This window comes from Bos taurus, chromosome 26 (genome assembly GCF_002263795.3).
Source record: "Bos taurus isolate L1 Dominette 01449 registration number 42190680 breed Hereford chromosome 26, ARS-UCD2.0, whole genome shotgun sequence".
In the NCBI taxonomy this organism is placed as follows: domain Eukaryota; kingdom Metazoa; phylum Chordata; class Mammalia; order Artiodactyla; family Bovidae; genus Bos; species Bos taurus.
Window position 1 is genome coordinate 33,345,227 of NC_037353.1, and position 17,184 is coordinate 33,362,410.

The following is a 17,184-nucleotide window of genomic DNA, read 5'->3' on the forward strand; positions in this document are numbered from 1 at the left end:
GGGCCCTTGATCCCTGATAGATTACTACATGGGACTCAGAACCCAGAAAGCCCTCTGAATCACTGTAGCTTTGCCGTAAGCATTTCTCCCAGTGCTGCGTGACAGTCGAGGTAGAGTCGTTCATTTGCTGGTGGATCGTTTGGAAGCACAGAGCTGCGTAGTCACACACACACACACACACACACACACACACACTCTTACACACCTCATACCGGGCTCCCAACCCCCACCCATGAAGCCTCCCTTTGATTAGCCGACTTGGTCTTATGTGATCTTTGTCCTCTGTTTATCTGTGTGAATTGTTTTTCCTCCATTGCTCTCTCCTAGAATCATCCAGAACCGGATCCTGATCGTCATCCTGGGCATCGTCCTGGTTATCACCATCCTGACGGCAATCACTTTTTCTGTCAGAGGACACTGATGTATCTGCTCTTCCTTGATAAACAGCGACCACGGCTCGTTCTGAGTAATTAAGACAAAATGGTCACATGAATCATTTTCTTGCGCTGACAGGCTCTGAATGACCCTCCCCCTCTCTCTCACCACTGTTCAGCGGAAGTGCAAAGACTGTAAAAATATTTTGTATTCCTGTTTGCATGTGGGTTGGTTTCCTTCTCTAGGTTTGTCTTCACCCAGATTTGTTCTTTACAGGGGAAGGCGAGTGTTTATTTGCCTTTTGGTAATTTCATCTCCTGACCAGAACAGCCTGGGTGACCTTCTTGCTTGCCCTGTGGGCGTGGCAGGCATCCGGGATGGGGAGAGGGCACAGATGAGTCAGTCACGGTGGCTTCTGATGGGCTGTGCTGTTTGTCACACACCTCTTGTCACCGATGAGCCCTTCTGTGATGTCTGAGGATAAAAAATGCAGAGACCAGCAGGGCCAGAGCAACTGACTGGCCCTGCAAACCAGTCCTGTTCCTCCCCAAATGTAATGAATATAGTCCACCTGCCTGAGTGTTTTCATTGTAAAGGTGGGTGTTTAAAAGCAGTTGCGCGGGAAATTGACTTAGCACTTTCCGCGTTTTTCTATGCGTTTTTTTTTTTTTTTTTTTCTTTAAACCCAAGAATATTTTTTGCTGAGTCTGCCCAATATCCACTTTTCACAACTTTGATTACTGTCTGCGAGAAAGATTTCCTTGCCCTCCAAAAATCCCATCCTCCCCAGAATCTGGTGGCAGAGAGTGCCCCAGCTCGGTACTTCCTGGTGGCCTCCTCTCCCCTGACCTGTGTAGGCGTCTGTGTATCCTTTCCATCTTAATATTTGTACTGTCAAAAGGAGCCCTCATACATGCAGAGGGTCTGTCAAGGTTCTCTCCACATCCATTCCAGTATGTAAAGAGAACATGAATATTTCAGGAAGAGCAGGAACCTGACTCCATCAGTGCGAAATTTCAGATGTGATTGTCGATATGGTATAGTCCTATAGGCTGATCACTGGAAATAAACTTGATGGGAAAACGTCCGCTAACCTCCTTTCAAAGAATCAGGGGTCGCAGTGCGTTACGATAGGACAGCTTGGGTTTTTCACTAACAAATGTGAACACAGCCTTCCTGAATCCACAAGGTACTCAAACCTCTAACGTGCTTTGTGATTTTCTTTGGTTTCTTCCTGTCCAAGGGAACCAGGGATTGCGTTCAAAATTAGTTCCTTTATGATCAGGCTCCAAGTTGCCTGAGCTGAGGTCATTCTCCCCCTAGTCATAACGCGAAATGTGTTTTTCTTAAGACTTCGCAGGCACTTCCAGGGTCCTTTCTATCTTTTGGATATAATTGGGAGCTTTGAATCCTTGAAAAGCAAACCTGTTCCCTTCATAAAAAATGCTAACCACCTGTGCCCATGGGCTGAGATCATCTGGACGCAGCACTTGATTTTTTTTTCTTCCCCCAACTCAGAAGAGAACCATTATGGTTTAGAGAGGAAACACACAATGGCAAAATCCACCCGAGAAATTGCACTTATTGAAACAGGCTAGGGCCTGCATGTGTTCAGATAAATCATTTAGTATTGTGTAAATAAAGCCACAGCCTTTACTTCTCAAGGATGGTGTGGGATTTTGGCAGAGCGCAGTAGCCCAGCAAAAGAGTGGGAAGCCTGTACTAATTTTCCTATCAGCTTCAGGGCTCTATCCTGGCAAGAAAATCTTTTATTCTGATAACAGAATGAGTATGTGTGAAACACATCAAAGAAATGATGAAAAGGCAAAGCAACAAGTCATCTCCTTCTCGTCTGGAAACTCTAATTGTGGGGAAGTATTCTACCAACCTTTCTGGTGGCTTCCCTCAAAACAGTTGGTCTTAGCTGAAGTGTATAATCGGTTGCCCAGCCACACCTCACTCCTCTAGACTTCCTGAGGCCACCTAGCAAGCCAGGTCGATCTGATCATCTAAACTTGCTGGCTTCTAAATATTTCACCTGATGTTCATGTTGAAAGTAGAGGTCGTGCAGAAAAAGGGCGTGGCTTTCTTTCAAGCTCAATGGCAGCTTCTTTGGGGTTGATCTCTTTATCAGCCCTTGCCTGAGACTTTGCCCCAATTCAACCTCAAGAGTGGGAAGAAGGTAAACAGATAACCCTTGGCCTAACAGCCCCATCACGTCCACCTCGAGAACAACCTCCTAGACCGGGATAGTGAGCACTTTGTAGGAAGCTGGTCCGAAGGCCTCTGTATCCCCGGCTGGCCCTCTCAGATGCTGCAGACAGACTCAAAGGAGCCCCCTTTTAGGGGGAGGAACACTGTTCACCCTGCTTCCCTGGGGAGGGGGAAAAGCCCACCAATTCAAAGCCATTCATAGAACTGTGAAAGGTCCTAGGAACTTAGTACATAGACCTTGATTGATGAATATCTCTAAAGCCAGGAGCCTTTGTTAAAAAATTGTGTTCAGCGGAAGGGTTGGGGGGTTGCTGGGGAGGAGGAAGAGGAAGGAGGAAGCCCTTGCCATATAAAATTCATGCAGACTAAACAGTTTCCCTGACAGAATAAATAAAGCGGATGCTGCCCTGCTCCAGAATCAAAAGCAATTTAATTAAAGTCTCTTAAGTTGTAAAGAGTTTTAAATGCTCCATGTTGAAGACGAATGCCGGCAAATGCAGCGGGCCTGACGTCAGCTGCCAGGCCTGGACTGGGAGGCCATTTGCTATTCTGTTTAAGGCAGGCTGGATTGTCTTATTTTGGAACCAGCTTGGTGGGGGGTTTGCTTTGCTACTGCTTCTGAGCCCTGAGCTTCAAAGGCTGAAATTAATGGTGAACAAAATTGTGCGGCTCTGGCCGTCCCATGCGGGGCAAGCCCATTGAGGGTTATCATTAAGTAAAGAAATAAAGAGGGGAAAAAAGCCTGCCTGTTCCAAAAACCTCATCAGATAATGACCTCAGTGATTGGATTTTCATTACCAAACAGCATCCAGAGATTATCTACTCCATAGAAGAAGGGAGGTGGGGAGGGAAAAAAAAGAAAGAAAGGAAAGCAACTGTCTTTCTCTTCCTCTCTCTCTCCTTTTTTTTTTTTTTTTTTGCACATCTTTTCTTTAAAACTGTCAGATCATTTCAGTATTTCAAATCCGAGGAAAACAGCCTGCCTGCTGCTGTATTTGAAGTTGTAATGGTGTCAAAAAGTCACGACTGACTGACAGCCGTCAGTCCCAGAGGGGCTCATTAAATCATAAAAACTTGACAAGGAAATAATTGCGCATCGCCAGCAACTTGGCGCCTGTTTAGACGTTTTTATTTTCTTTCATTATTAGTCCCCACCATTACGTTCATTAACAAATTGCATTAAACAACTGTTAAGGGCTAATGATTTGTTTATCGCTTTTTTTTATTATTATTATTTAAACATTAGCTGTGTCATGTGGTACCCCAGCAGCCTCTTGCCATCATCCAACTGAATATTTTTCCACTCCGAGCTCCGGGTACTGTTGGAATATGAAATAGATTATTCATTACTCTCCTCTTTGCCACTGATTTGGTTTCATGTAGCGTCTTCCACAGAGAAAGATGAAAACTTGTCAAAAATAGGTTATATCTTATTCGAAGGGGCAACAATAGCAGCAGGTACAGGCACACTTTAATATTTAATTAAGGTGGATGTTAACCCCTTTAAATGACTTTAGCTGTAAGTTCTATTCAAATGCAGAAGAGAAAAATAATTGTGCTTAATTTGCAACCTGTTTGGCAGGCACTCTTCATGAAGTTAGCTGGAAATTTAGAGCAGCATTTTTAAATAATGAAATTTCCCATCATAAATATGTATAGCCATTTGTCTACGTAGATGAGAATTAACTACCAGCCATGATTTCCTCATCTCTTTGGTCTGAACTGCTAGCCTAGTGGGGCACCCAGTGCTCGGGAGTGGAGATGGCTTTCCTGGGAGAACCGTGTATCCAGAGCCAAGGACTGTTGGTTGTGGCTGGGGCTGGTTTCCAAGGAACCTGTGAGTCCCCTGTCTCTGGTCCACTTGCCTCCCGCCTTTACCTGAGTGTGTGGTTGGAGGACTGTGGTCTGGAGTGAAAGTGAATAAGGACCTCTCAAAGGAACACTTGTGCATCCAGCCGGCTGGTGCTGGGAGGGTATGATGGGGTGTGTCTGGGCCATCTCTCTGTGGTCAATAGCTCACTGCAAACAGTGCTTCCCTCATAGACAACAGAAGCAGTGCTTTCCTGGGACTGACCTTTCACCTCTTTTTCCTTTCTGTGACTTGGCGTTGGTGACGTGTTCAGCTTTTCCACGGGTTATGAGATTGAGGGAAAATGTTCCAATATCATTATCATTTTCCTAAGTCAGAAGTCAGTGGCATCTTCCAGGTTGTAACTGCTGGCTGTGTCTGGTCACCCTGTTTGATTTGATGAGTTCACGTAACCATGCGGCTGCTCTCAGAGGCCTGGTTCACTGGCAGAGCGGGGGTGTTCTGGTCCATGTCAGGGAATGGGGAGTACTTTTCTCCCAGGCTCTTTCTACTCCCACCAACCCACCCTCAGAGAGCCCAGACCCCTTGGGCAACTTCTCCATGGATGTGAAGGGGAGAGATGGTACATGTTCCTTGCCCAGCACCTCTCAACATCACCCATGCAAGGACAGATGGCCCTCCAGGAGCCATGGCACAAGAGGGGCCAGCAGGTGTGAGCCAGGTGAGACCTGGCCTCAAGCCTCATGGATCACTGTGGGCTTAGAAACGGCAGACACCCCAGGGTTTGGGGGATTTCAAGCCTCCATTTCAGTCCACTCTAAATTTGTCACACGTCAACTTGCCATCTTTGTTTGGAATGGACTCCATGTACCACAGCAAAAGGCTTGCTCAGAGTTGTTTTTCCAGAAAGAAGGAAGGAAGGCTCTGTGGTGAGCCATCCCCAGTCTGCCTCCCCAAGACACTGGTCAAGGTTACTGCCTGAGAGGAGACGCTGGCCCAGACACTTGGCCTCACCCTATGCTCTGCCTCACAAACCTGAAACAGAAACTCAGGAAGCTCTCTTGTTTATATGGCTTTTCTCTGCCTGCGGCACATCAGACTTAAACCGATGGTACCTGCGAGAGGCTGCCCACATTATGTGAATAGTCAGGTGGCTCTTAGACACCCCTTTTTAAAATGGGGCAGGTGACTGTGTACACAGAAGAAAGTTCTTCAAGCCACAGGCACTGCACCCAAGAAGGGAGACCTTGAAGGAGAACCCAGAGCAGCCTGGCACAGGCAGGATAGCCCAGGAGAATGGTGTGTGTGATTGGAGCCAAGGGTGGATACAGGCTCCTGAAATGGGTGATGGAGCCAAGGTCAGTGTCCCCTCCTCTTGTGGAGGAGAGAAGACATATTGAGTGCTGAGAGAGACTGCCCATGTCCATTAGGCTTTCAGGTCAGTAACAAGGTAAATGTCCCTGAGCCAGCTTACCAGAGGCAAGTAAGACAAAACCAAGATGGCGGGGCAAACCAAGATGGCGGAGCAACCAAGATGGCAGGACAGGAATGGGAGCGTATGAGGCTGCGAGTGTATGAGGACATAAGAAACAGTGTGCAAGTTGAGGATGAAGACGGTTAGAGGGGCTCATCCCAGGAAACAGCCAAGAAGGAGGGGCACAGGCTAGTAGGCCCCACCTCCTGCCACCCTGGGCCCATCATCGCCCTCCTTCACAAACAACCAAAGGAGAGGAAAGGCAGGGCGCCTATCGCCCAGAACCCTGACCCAAATCCCACGCCACCCCCATTGCCATTCCTCAAGGGACTCCCACCAAGCTGTGGAAAAAGCACTTCCTCAGCCTGAATCACCTGCTACTCACGCTTCATAAATAACGAAGGCATCACAGGGAGAGGGGAAGCGCCAAGAAGCAGAGCCCAGCCTGTGAGTCTGTGAACCCGTGCACCCCTCCTCCCCTTCATCCGAACAAGGCCCTTTGGCGTGAATAATAGCTCAGCGGCCCCGAAGCCTGTATTGATCGGCCGCGCTCGCTGCTCCGCTGAGAGCTGCCTGGACTTTTCCTAGGGGCAGGACGGCACCGCTGAGTGCAGCCCACCCCCGCCTCCCCCGGCCTCCCCCAGGTGTGCTCAGGAGGGGACAGGACCGGGGGGAGCCGAGGCCCTCCTCCAGCTCAGCGGTGCTTTGTTGCCTCAACTTTTTAGTTTTTAACTTATGTTGCCAGGGAAAGTACCTGAGTTGGAGAGAAGTGTTTTGTTTTTTTTCACATGACGAGGCCCCACGGAGTTGAGAACGAATACAACCTTGGGCTTCAGTTTCTCTCCAGAAAGTTCTGCTCCTCAGAGGAGCCCTCTGCTGACATGCAGGCCTCCTGTATGCCCACCACAGGGCTCGGCACGGCTGTATTGCATTCTCCTCTTAATTTTCCCCATCTTCCATCACAAGGCAGGGGAGCTAAGACTGTGACCATAATCCATTGCCTCCTTGGAGGACAGGAGCTGTTGCCAAGTTCAGTGGAGAAACTTCAGCTGGAGGCTGGTAGAGGTGGGACCAAAGCCTGCTAGCCCCGCTCCCCGAGGCCCCAACCACGCTGCCCCATCCCCTTGTTTGCTTCTCTTCTGGACAAAAGAAGTGGCCAAGGCAAGGCCTGGGCCCTCTGAAGGGTGTACAGTTGTAAGATCAGCCAGGGCCCCTTGTGGTGACAGCTTACGGGCTGGGAGACACCTGAAACCCCACCTTTGAAAACTCTACTCCTTTGGGTTCTGACCTTGGACCCTAGGACGATTTATGATTTATGATCCCGTAGGCAGCGTCTTCAGCCACTGATCCCCCTGGTGAAAGTTTGGACCTGAGGGAGACAGGGTATGGGGGAGAAGCGACCCACCACTGGAGGGAGCAGTTTGCAGCCTCTGAAAGAAAGAGGAGAAGGGACGGGGGTCTGGGTTCCCTGGGACCAGCTCCCTGAAGGTTTCTCTTGGCATCAGCTGCCCTTCTGGTAACAGATGCATTACTGGGGGCACAGCCTTGCCCCTAAAGTCCACACATACCTGGCCGGGGCCCACAGCTGCTCAGACAGACACGGGGGTTCTGAGAACACGTGGGCTCTGCCGGGCAGTGGGAACTGGTCAAGGTCCCCCAAGCACCTCCCACAGCACTGCCTGGTGGGGAAGGGGGACAGAACAGGGAAGCAGGTGATGCCATCAGCACAGCTGACCTTGGGGTCCAGCAGACTGTGTTCCTCCAAGAGCTGCTCCAGCCTCCCAGCCGAGTCCTGCTGAGGGTGACGGGAGGCCGAGGCTGTTGTGATATACAATTTGGCATTTGGGGGAAGCACCCAAACGGCTCACATACACCTTGAGAAGACCCTGCCCACACTGCCCCTCCCTGGGGTCTTGACACAGAGGGGCATGGTGACCCTCAGAGCCTCACTCTTCCTCATTTCCACCTCCTCTTCATCCATGCCCACCCCTCCCAAGAAGTCATGGAGAGAGCAGAGTTGGATGGCTTCAGTGAGCTCCTTATTGTCCCCAGCGAGACTTCTAAATAATCAGTCTCTCCATGTGAAACATGAGAGGTATAATCAGATTTGTTTATCTAGTCAATAAATATTCATTGAGCATCTACTATGTGCCAAGCCCCAAAGACAGAAGGTCAAGAAAATGGATAAGAAAACAGGTAAAATAGTTCCCCAGCCCTGGGGCTGGAGGTCAGAAAGCTGTTTTCAGCCCAGTGAACTGACTTGCTCTCTGATCCCAGACAAGTGACTCTCAGGGCTGGACATCACCTGGTGATGCCCTCGCCCCTGCCGCCTCCCGCTGCTGACCCTGAGATAAGGCGCACATCCATGAATCATTTGGCAAAGTCCTTTCCAGACAGCAGCGCTGTGTATCCGTTCCTCCTTGCAATTTCCCCGCCTACATTTGCGCAATTGCCCTATCTGAACGGGACTAAGACTGACGCTTTCCTGCCAGTGGCCGGGTCCGCATGAGCACTGGCCCCTTGTACATCAAAAGCTGCCCAGGAGAGGCCGGGAACAGGAATAGGGACCATTTAGACTAGGATTGACTTGGAGGATTTTTTTTTTTTCCTGCTTATTAAATGACAAAGGTTTGACTTAGCAGGCAATCGGAAACCCAAAATATCATAAAAGGAAAAAAGTTGCCGAGCGCCTAAGAGGTGCGCCACGGGAGTGGGGTCGGGCTGAACAGATGGAGCAGGAGACGTTTTTTCAAAGGCTTCTTTCCCCTTCTTCTCCCCTCTCTGTCCCCCACATGGAAAGGGGAAAATAGAAGCAGAATCCAGATTTGGGCACGGGGGTGAGCTGTTCACCCTCCCTCGCAAGCACCCCCAGACTCTGGAGACACTTTGATGTCTGGGCATATGGCACTCGGGGCTGGGAGACGCCCGGGCATTCCAGCCTCTGGACTGGCCTCCCTGAGCTCCTTTGTAAGGGCAGATGAAACACACGGAGTCCAAGAGCAGGGTATTGAAATGAGCAAATGTGGATCAGTGTCCCTTGAACTCCGGGCTGGCCACCTTGAAACAGTTTGGGCAGCAAAAGCCAAGCAGATGAATGAGCTTGGATTCACAGAGCCCTTGAGCTGTCTGAGCTGTTGGGACCATTTAGCCCTACCTGCTTGTTTTCAGATGGGGAAATGGGGCTCAGAGAGGGAGCGAGACTTGTTCAAGATCACCCAGCAAGTCCGTGGCACAGCTGGGGTGGAGGCCAAGTCTTTGCCTCCAGCCAGGCTTCTCTCTTCTACACAAGGAACTTGAACTTCAACAAGCACCACATTCTAGAGGCCACAGCCCGGCCACGGGGACACTGGCCTCCTTGGCAGTGCTGACCTTTGCACCACAGGAGCCGACATTCCTCAGCTCAACTTTTAAAACCATCGTGCACAGAAAAATTCAATTCCATCCATGTTGGCTATGGTCAGTTTTTCCTCCTGAATGTCATATCTTCTGAGGAATCGGCAGGGAACACCCTGGTTCTCTTTCCTGGACAGGGAAGCCTGGCGTGCTACAGCCCATGGGCTCGCAAAGAATCAGACATGACTTAGTGACTGGACAACTGTGCTGCTGCGGTGCATTCACACCCAGGAACAGCCTGGCAGCGCGACCACCCAGGGCTCCCGTGTTCTCTCCAAGTCTGGCATCTTCCGTGTGAGCTGGGCTGCTGGTGTCCCGAGCACTGGGCCCTGCTGTGCCTTTTGCAAGTCATACCCTGTTCCTGGCTTTGGTTCCTCACCCAGCAAACGGGAAAGCCCGGCTGGAAATTCTCAGGAAAGCCGGTCTCTGCCGACTCCGGTCATCCATGGCAATGAAAAGGGAATGCTCCTGACAAAGCGAGGGTAAAGGGCCCAGGGTTAAGATGGCAGCCTTGGCATGTAGAACCTTCTAGAAGGCCAGGAGATGTGGCTTACTGAGCTTCTGAGAGGTCTTGAATGCAGGGTTCGTGTCATGGGATCTGCACTCAGAGGGTCCCCAGGCTTAGGGTTTCAAGCTCTGTATCACTGTCTTGAGATTCTTAAAAGAATTTTATCTTGGTAAAAGCTGTGGTTTGTAAATGAAGTCTGATGGGACAATGGACCAGGAAGTGGGGGGTTTGCGCCTTGGCTCATGTGGTCTTGCGTCCCACCGCCTGCCTGTTCCTGGGGTCTGGTTCTCAACTGCTCTGCCTTCTGTCCCCTACAGCCCTAGCTGCACTCAGCCATCCCCTCCCCACCTTCACTCAGCAACCACTGCCCGCCTGCCCCCAACCTGGGGCCAGGCACAGAGGGGGTGGGGTCAGCATGCCCACCCCACAGTGCCTTGGGGTGGGACATGGTGGCTGCAGCCCCTGCCCTACTCTGGCAGAATCGGGGTGCATTCACAGAGTACTCTGCAGGGACAAGCCTCTGGTCCCCCTGTTCCCAGGATCTGGTGTATCCAGTGCGTCCTAGGGGTTGCCCGTCTGCTGAAGGTTGGGGCAGGGAGCCTGTGCAAGGAGAGGCCTGACCCACTTCTTGCCCCAGGCTTGGGGCAACGCATGTCCGGCCAGCCACTGGGGAGGAGGAAAGGAACCTGACCTTCAGGCTCCAGGGCAAGTATGGGTCCCAAGTTACCAGGCAGGACTCAGGCCCGTGAGGGCCTGCACTCCCCGAGGAGAACCTCCATTGTCCCGCTCCGTGCCTGGGGGAACCCTCTCCTCCTTCTTCCTGCTTCCCTGAATCTGATTTGTCTCTTCTGGCCAGTTTGAGGCACCCTCTTAAGACCCACAAAATACAGTGTACAGTGGGCGAATGTACACGTGTTAAATATGCCAACATTTGCATGTAAAACTGGCACTGTACAATATAAAAGTGAATGGTACCATTTGTGCTAGTAATTTAAAATTTTGATTTAATGTAGAAGATTAGAAATTTTTAAACACCATGAGAAGTCAAAAAAGAGAAAGAGACCAGGGAAGAAAGGAAACAACATTTTTTCTTGCTTTTTGAACTAGGGCCTCCACATTTTTGCCTTGCTCTGGATCTCACCAATCACAGAGCTAGTCCCGCCTGGATGAGTCACTTTCCCTCTCAGGCACCCATTTTCCTATCAGGAAACCAGACCTTTAGCAGTGTGTTTCCCCGCCCTAGCTCACGGGCACATTATGAATGTGCACTTGGATCAAGTCCCTGGAAGAGATTTAGAAACCCGTTATGTGGTGTCAATCCCCAGCCTGGGAGCCACAGCCAGCCCTTCATTCTAGAACAGGAGTTCAGCCCCACTCATGTGGGTTTCACCACCATTGATAAGTCAGGCTCCACCCAGGTGTTGTGTCCTAGACCTGAAGGCCCAGTCTGACCACCCACCACCTCCCGTACATACAGGGTGGAGGTGTAAGTGCCCAGAGAGCTTGAACCTGGAATCCAAGCAAGTTGTGAAGTGGAAAGATGGCAGTCAGCCCCACAGCTGAGCCTAAAGTGTGCAAAGACCACTATTGATCTCTGCAGTCATCCATTCTATTTTCTGGCAAGAACCAGGATTTCTGAGCCTAGTATGAGACTCAGCATCAGCACCAGGGAGGCTGGGTACCAACCAGGTTTGGGTTTCAGGATCTTCTTCTTGAGAATGGTAACAATCTCGATTACAGTTGCACTGCCGGGGTGGGGGCGGGGGTGGGAAGAGATCTCCATTTCAGAATCGTTTCCAAATCTACCATCATGGGGTATGGGAGGGTGCTTCAAGTCCCGAGTCCAATCTGCCTTGCCTGTGGACAAGGTAGAGTCCAATCGACCTTGAGGACTCACTATCCAAGGGTTGACTGGGTCCAAAGTAGCAGCCTGGGATAGCCTACAAAGTCCAGTCCCTTTAAAATAATATGAATGGAGTGCAGGAATGAATCCATTTAGACCCACTTGCCTCAGTGGGGTCCAAAGGCTAAATTGCATACTCAACAACATCATTTTAGGAGAAAGCAAAAATTAGATGACCCCTCCTTTGACTTCTTTTATAGCTTTACTTCTTTAGGGGAATGTCTCTCTATCATTTTAAAGTTTTGGATTTTTGTCTTATTTTACTCATTATCACATTTTGAGTGATGTCTTCTGGCTCCAGCTCAGCTTCCTCCAGATAATTCATTAGGCCTGTGAGCTGCTCGAGAGTGGGATTAGAACCCGTGTAGTACATGGTCGCTTTAAACTGAGATCTGCTAATTAATCACTCTTCTCTGTGTAACTGAGCGATAGCTCTCCTTCCCTAAGGAACTGCAATTTCATGGTTCCTAATGATGCTGCGATTACATTATCTGGATCACTTAGACGGTGGGTGTCAGGAGCGATGCTCGAAGCCCGTCTCGAGGCTGGGGAGAAATCACTCCTAAGACCAAGGAGATGAGGAAAAGGAGTTCAAACGTCTGTTGCTAATTTTCATTAATGTGTCGCTGTTTCTTACATCTCATGCAGACGTTAGTTTCAAGTTCCAATATCCTCCAGTTCCACCGAACCTCACATTGTTACTAATGTTCACAGGGTTATTTTTTTTAATCTATTTATTTGCTGTATTCCACAAAATAATTTATTTCTAGCATTTATTTTCATTAGATTTCTTGGAAATGTGCTTCTGCATATCGTTAGTACAAGTAATACATTTTGATTGTTGTTTCCTGAAGTAACTTGCACTATCTGATGAGTTAAATAAAATGCTTAATTCCAAAGTCCGTTATTCCCATCTTTTGCATTTAGGTTATTTACCTTGCCTCCCATGCCCTTTCTAAGTGAAGGTATGTTATAAATCTTCAGTCAGTTTCTTGTTACAATTTCTGGGCTGTGAATATAGACACTGTCATTTTTTTTTTTTAATGATGAAACTTGGACCAAGTTCAAGGTTGCTTTTGAACACAGGTTTTCTTCTTCTTTAATTGCCCTAAGACATGGTTTTGAAGAGATGGCATCACAAACCCGATCTGAGTTCTAGTTCCCTCATTGGTGCATTGGGATGATCTATTGAGCCTGTTTCCTTGACTGTAAAGTAGGGAAAACATCAGCCACCCTAAGGACCTACATGAAGATTCAACTAGGTAACCCATGGAAAACCCCACCAGACATATGCTAAACAGTCACCACCCCATTCGTCTTGATCAAATAAGCTGATCTGTGACATCATGGTAGAGACATATGATTGGGGTTGGGGGACTTTTGGGTGTCTTGCTTTATTTCTTATAAAGATCCTTCATGATTATGGCCTTAAAATACTTCAGACATGCCTTAGATTCAAAAAAAGAGATTCATTTTTAAAATTCATTTAAAAGATACTCATTTTAAAAAACATTTTAAAATATATTTTAACACTAAATGTCAGGCATGGCACCAGGGACTGGAAAACAGCATCTACCCACAGAAGAGAGTTTCTGCCTTGCCCAGAGCCCATAGGCTGGTGAGGGAGACCCACCAGACAGTTTCCTGGCAATTACCTGCCGTAGGAATTGAGTCACAGAGAAACCTTGGAGAGGCACGGCAGTCTTGGTTGGGCTGATTTGAGCCTATTCAAATGCCAAGGGTTTAGCATTCAGAAGGAAATCTGAAGACGCGTTTGAAACACTGGGGAAAAAAATGTTTGTTGATACGAACTGAGTGAAAGACAGCTTCTATCATTCCAGGTGACCTGCTCAGCCAAAATTTCACCGACAGGAAGTTCCCCATTAAATGACCATCTTTTTTCCTATCCGAGAGCAGGGGCGCTGTGAATTGTGTGGGCAGGAAGACACGTGGATCCACCCTCCCCCCGGGACAGGAGGCAGCGCCAACAAGGGGCACCGAGCCACTGGCCACGCCCCTCCCAGAGCAGCAGGTGATTCTCAGAGTTGGTTGCATGGACCGCCTGTCTCCTTCCCCCCATCTAATCTGGTCACCGAGACACTCCGCTGTCTTCCGAGGAAGCCGAGCAGCTTCACAAGACTCGCCTCGTTTGGATGCACGGCACAATGAATTTGTACCCGCCGAGCCTCCAGCGCTGATATTTCAAATCCTACAGTACACTAAACGTGAAACTTTTGTTCAAATTTCAAGGATTTTGATAGCCCAAGTGAATAGACACTGCCTATTGATTTTTCCCTTACAATGACTCTTGGATAACCTATTTTCTCATTTATTTTTAAAGACAGCTCATGAGATTTCATAGCAATTCTGCCCAACCTCCTAATATCAAAATCCCTCCTTGACCCTGAAAATTGTAATTCTGCTATAGATCACAGCTGCTGAATATTACCTTTTACTAAGCTGGTTAAATAAAATATGTCCAAATCACTAGATCCCACAAGCCGTGGCCTGCAATTGTAATGATCCAGGGGTTGAGGTTCTCACCGCCGCGTGCCCGCCAGCCCCGAGCTCTGCCGGCCAGGCTGACACCAAAGTGTGGGAATCGAGCACATCGGCTCGGGCTTGGAATTTAAGGAGGAGGAGAGGGAAAGCGTAGTTCAGCTAGTCTTCAATGATTTTCTTGTAAAACTTTTACAAGGGAGACTTGGGCTGTTTGATGTGTTCTAGACAATCAAATGCCCTTAGAGTCTGCTGCAGAGTGGCTGGGTTTCCCCCCAAGTGGAGGAAGGGGGTGTATTTGATGTAGGGCAAGTTCAAAACCCCAAAAGCCTTCCACGCTGGTAGGTCAGATTTCACTCGCAAGGTGGGGAAATACAACATGTGAAACGTGAAAAGGACCACCAACCCAGGAAGTCTTATTCCGCCGCCGCGGGCCAGCCTGAACTCTTGCTTTGACTGAAGAGGGGCCACGGGGAATTTAGACCAAGGGGGCTTGCACCCAACCTGAAACCCCTTAGCTTCTATGTCTTCCGGCTCTCACCACGCTGCGTCCCCTTTAGCCAAAGGGCCCCATGACTCTCCCGGCCCCCACACAGCCCAGCTTACTTTTCCAACTTACTTTTCCTTTTTCTCAAAAGAATGAAGGACAGCACCTACCCAAGTGGGTTCCACGGGAACTGTGAATATTTCAAAGCCAACACTTAAAAGTCATAACCTCTGGCTTTCAGATTGTCCTCTTGCCTTACCTGGGCAGCCCCCACATCCAGTATGGTAATGTTTTCCCTGAGAACCTCACTCATTACAGGGGAACAGAGTCTGACTCAGCAGAAATACGGCATTTCGACAGTGGTCGCTGGAGCCCATTTGAAATGCAGAACACAGCTGGCTTTTCCGAGGGCCTGTAGAGCGCTGTAGCTGCCTCTGCCCCTGCCCAGGCCCTCCTACGACAGCTGGACCCACTGCCTCCCCTGCAGGGCTGGCAGCTGGTCTTTGGCAGGTGACTGGTCCCGGGGAACAGGTGTGGGGAATTTGCTGACATCAGCGCCAGGTGAGTCAGAGTGAACAGGAAACTGTCCACAAAAGAGAAATTAATAAACAGCAGCAAGTCCCCTCCCTCCAACCCTCAATCAGGATCTGTCGGGGGTCAAAAGGGCTACACAGGTTAGTGTCTTTCAACACAGCATATGCCAGGGATGACAAGCACGTGGCAGGATCATCTCTGGTCCCGCACCCCACCTCCCCATCCCTAAGTTCCCAGCCCACACTGCTAATTGATCCTGGCTGTCTTTCATCCTCAGAATCTTCTTGAACCCGGCACTCCCTGCAGCCTCTACTCATCGGTGATGGTGAACTGGGGAAAGCAATCTATTTGCCTCCAGCCCACCACATTCCTGTGCCCACAGCATGTGCATGCCACCCCTCTACTGGGGGATCCCCACACCCTTTCTCCTGGCCACCTGCGTCTACCCCTGCAGGGACCCACTCAAGTCCCCTTTTCCTCCCAAGGGTTTTGCCAACCACCATCATCCTGCCTGCCTGGCCAGCCACTAGACACTCAGAGAGGTGAGTAAGAGGCTGGGTGTGTGGAGACCTCTGAGTTCTGGCCCCGGCTTTGTTCTAAAATAACTGAATGACTCTGGACAAATCAGTTTCCTTCTTTATCCCTCTATTTCCCCATCTGTAGATGAATTATTAAGACCCTAGGATCTGAAGGTGGCTCACAGCTCCTCCATCCTGTGACGCAGAATTCCTTGGCAATCACTCTTTGAACCATTTTGTACAGCCTTTTGTTTCTTTCTCCACCCATGTGAGTTCCTGGAGAGCAGGAATTGCAACCTCCCACCCCCCACCCTGCCCCTGGCCCCACACCTTCGACAGCAAGGAGATCAATCTAGTCCATCCTAAAGGAAATCAGTGCTGAATATTCATTGGAAGGACTGATGCTGAAGCTGAAGCTCCAATACTTTGGCCTTCTGATGTGAAGAGCTGACTCATTGGAAAAGACCCTGATGTTGGAGAAGATTGAAGGCAGGAGAAGGGGACAACAGGACGAGATGGTTGGATGGCATCATTGATTCAATGGACACGAGTTTGAGCAAGCTCTGGGAGATGGTGAAGGACAGGGAAGCCCGGTGTGCTGCAGTCCATGGGGTCAAAAAGAGTCAGACACAACTTAGCAACTGAACAACAACCCCCCACCCTGACCTGTATTTCTCCTTGGAGAATCAAAGTGCTGGGAGGAAAATACTCAGTACCTCTTGCTGCATGTTCAATTCCTGTGATGCTGATCATCTCCCATGGAAGGAGAGTCCCTAGAAAGTTGCAGTGACACCAAGTCAAACCTTGTTCCAAGGGGATCGGCTCCATCTTCTACCCTCCCAGGAGTCTTGGAGACACTGTTGGGAGCTCAGGACAGTGAGCTGATGAGAGGTGAGGGAGACAGAGGCGATCCCATTCAGTTCACGGTCAATGCTCAGACACGGGAGTCAGGCTGTTGCTCATCCACTAGCTGTGTGAACTTAAGCAAGTGAATCAACCTCCCCACACCCTGCAAGTCAGGCATGGCCAGATGACCTTCGGATTGAATGAGAGAACCCTGGGGTGCACCAGGCTCTGGCCCCAGGCTGTGGTAAGTGCTCAGTGAAGGGAAGCAATCATCGGGACTTTAGGATTGGCTCCACCCCACCCACCAGGCCGCTGAGACTGTTACCCATCTGGGCTTGTTATCTCAGTTCAAGTGAACTGACTGGGAGTGCAAATGGGAATGAGCAATTCTTGGCCTAAAGGAGGAATTTAGAGCCTCAAGAGCAGTAAGGAGAGGAGGCCAGACGGTGAGGTCCAAATTCTGACGTCAGATGGAATACATCCCATAACGGAAGTCAAGACATCACCCCACCCGCAGACCATCTTGCAATTGGCTCCACTCAAGGAACACCACCCCCCCCAACCACCCCCACCACCCCATGGCAAAGGCAGTGCCGGGTACAGAAGAGCCCTCGGCCCAGTGG

At 49.6% G+C, this 17,184-nt stretch overlaps 1 protein-coding gene across 12 annotated transcripts in view; it reads left to right on the forward strand.

Annotated features, from left to right (window-relative positions):
- VTI1A (vesicle transport through interaction with t-SNAREs 1A) overlaps positions 1-14,167 on the forward strand; it is a 382,358-nt gene extending 368,191 nt beyond the window's left edge. For 3 of the 12 annotated variants that reach the window (NR_197970.1, NM_001434781.1, NM_001434780.1), the window contains one exon: positions 328-3,788. Coding sequence is in view for 8 of the 12 variants with exons in the window: in NM_001434780.1 (NP_001421709.1) it covers positions 328-421 (94 nt within the window). In the remaining 4 variants the exon portion in view is untranslated. Of the gene's footprint in view, positions 1-327; positions 12,580-13,594 lie in introns of those variants that run through there. The other 9 variants (XM_010820050.4, XM_005225757.5, XM_059881956.1 and 6 more) reach the window with 5 other exon arrangements.
- Positions 14,168-17,184: the final 3,017 nt, after the last annotated feature.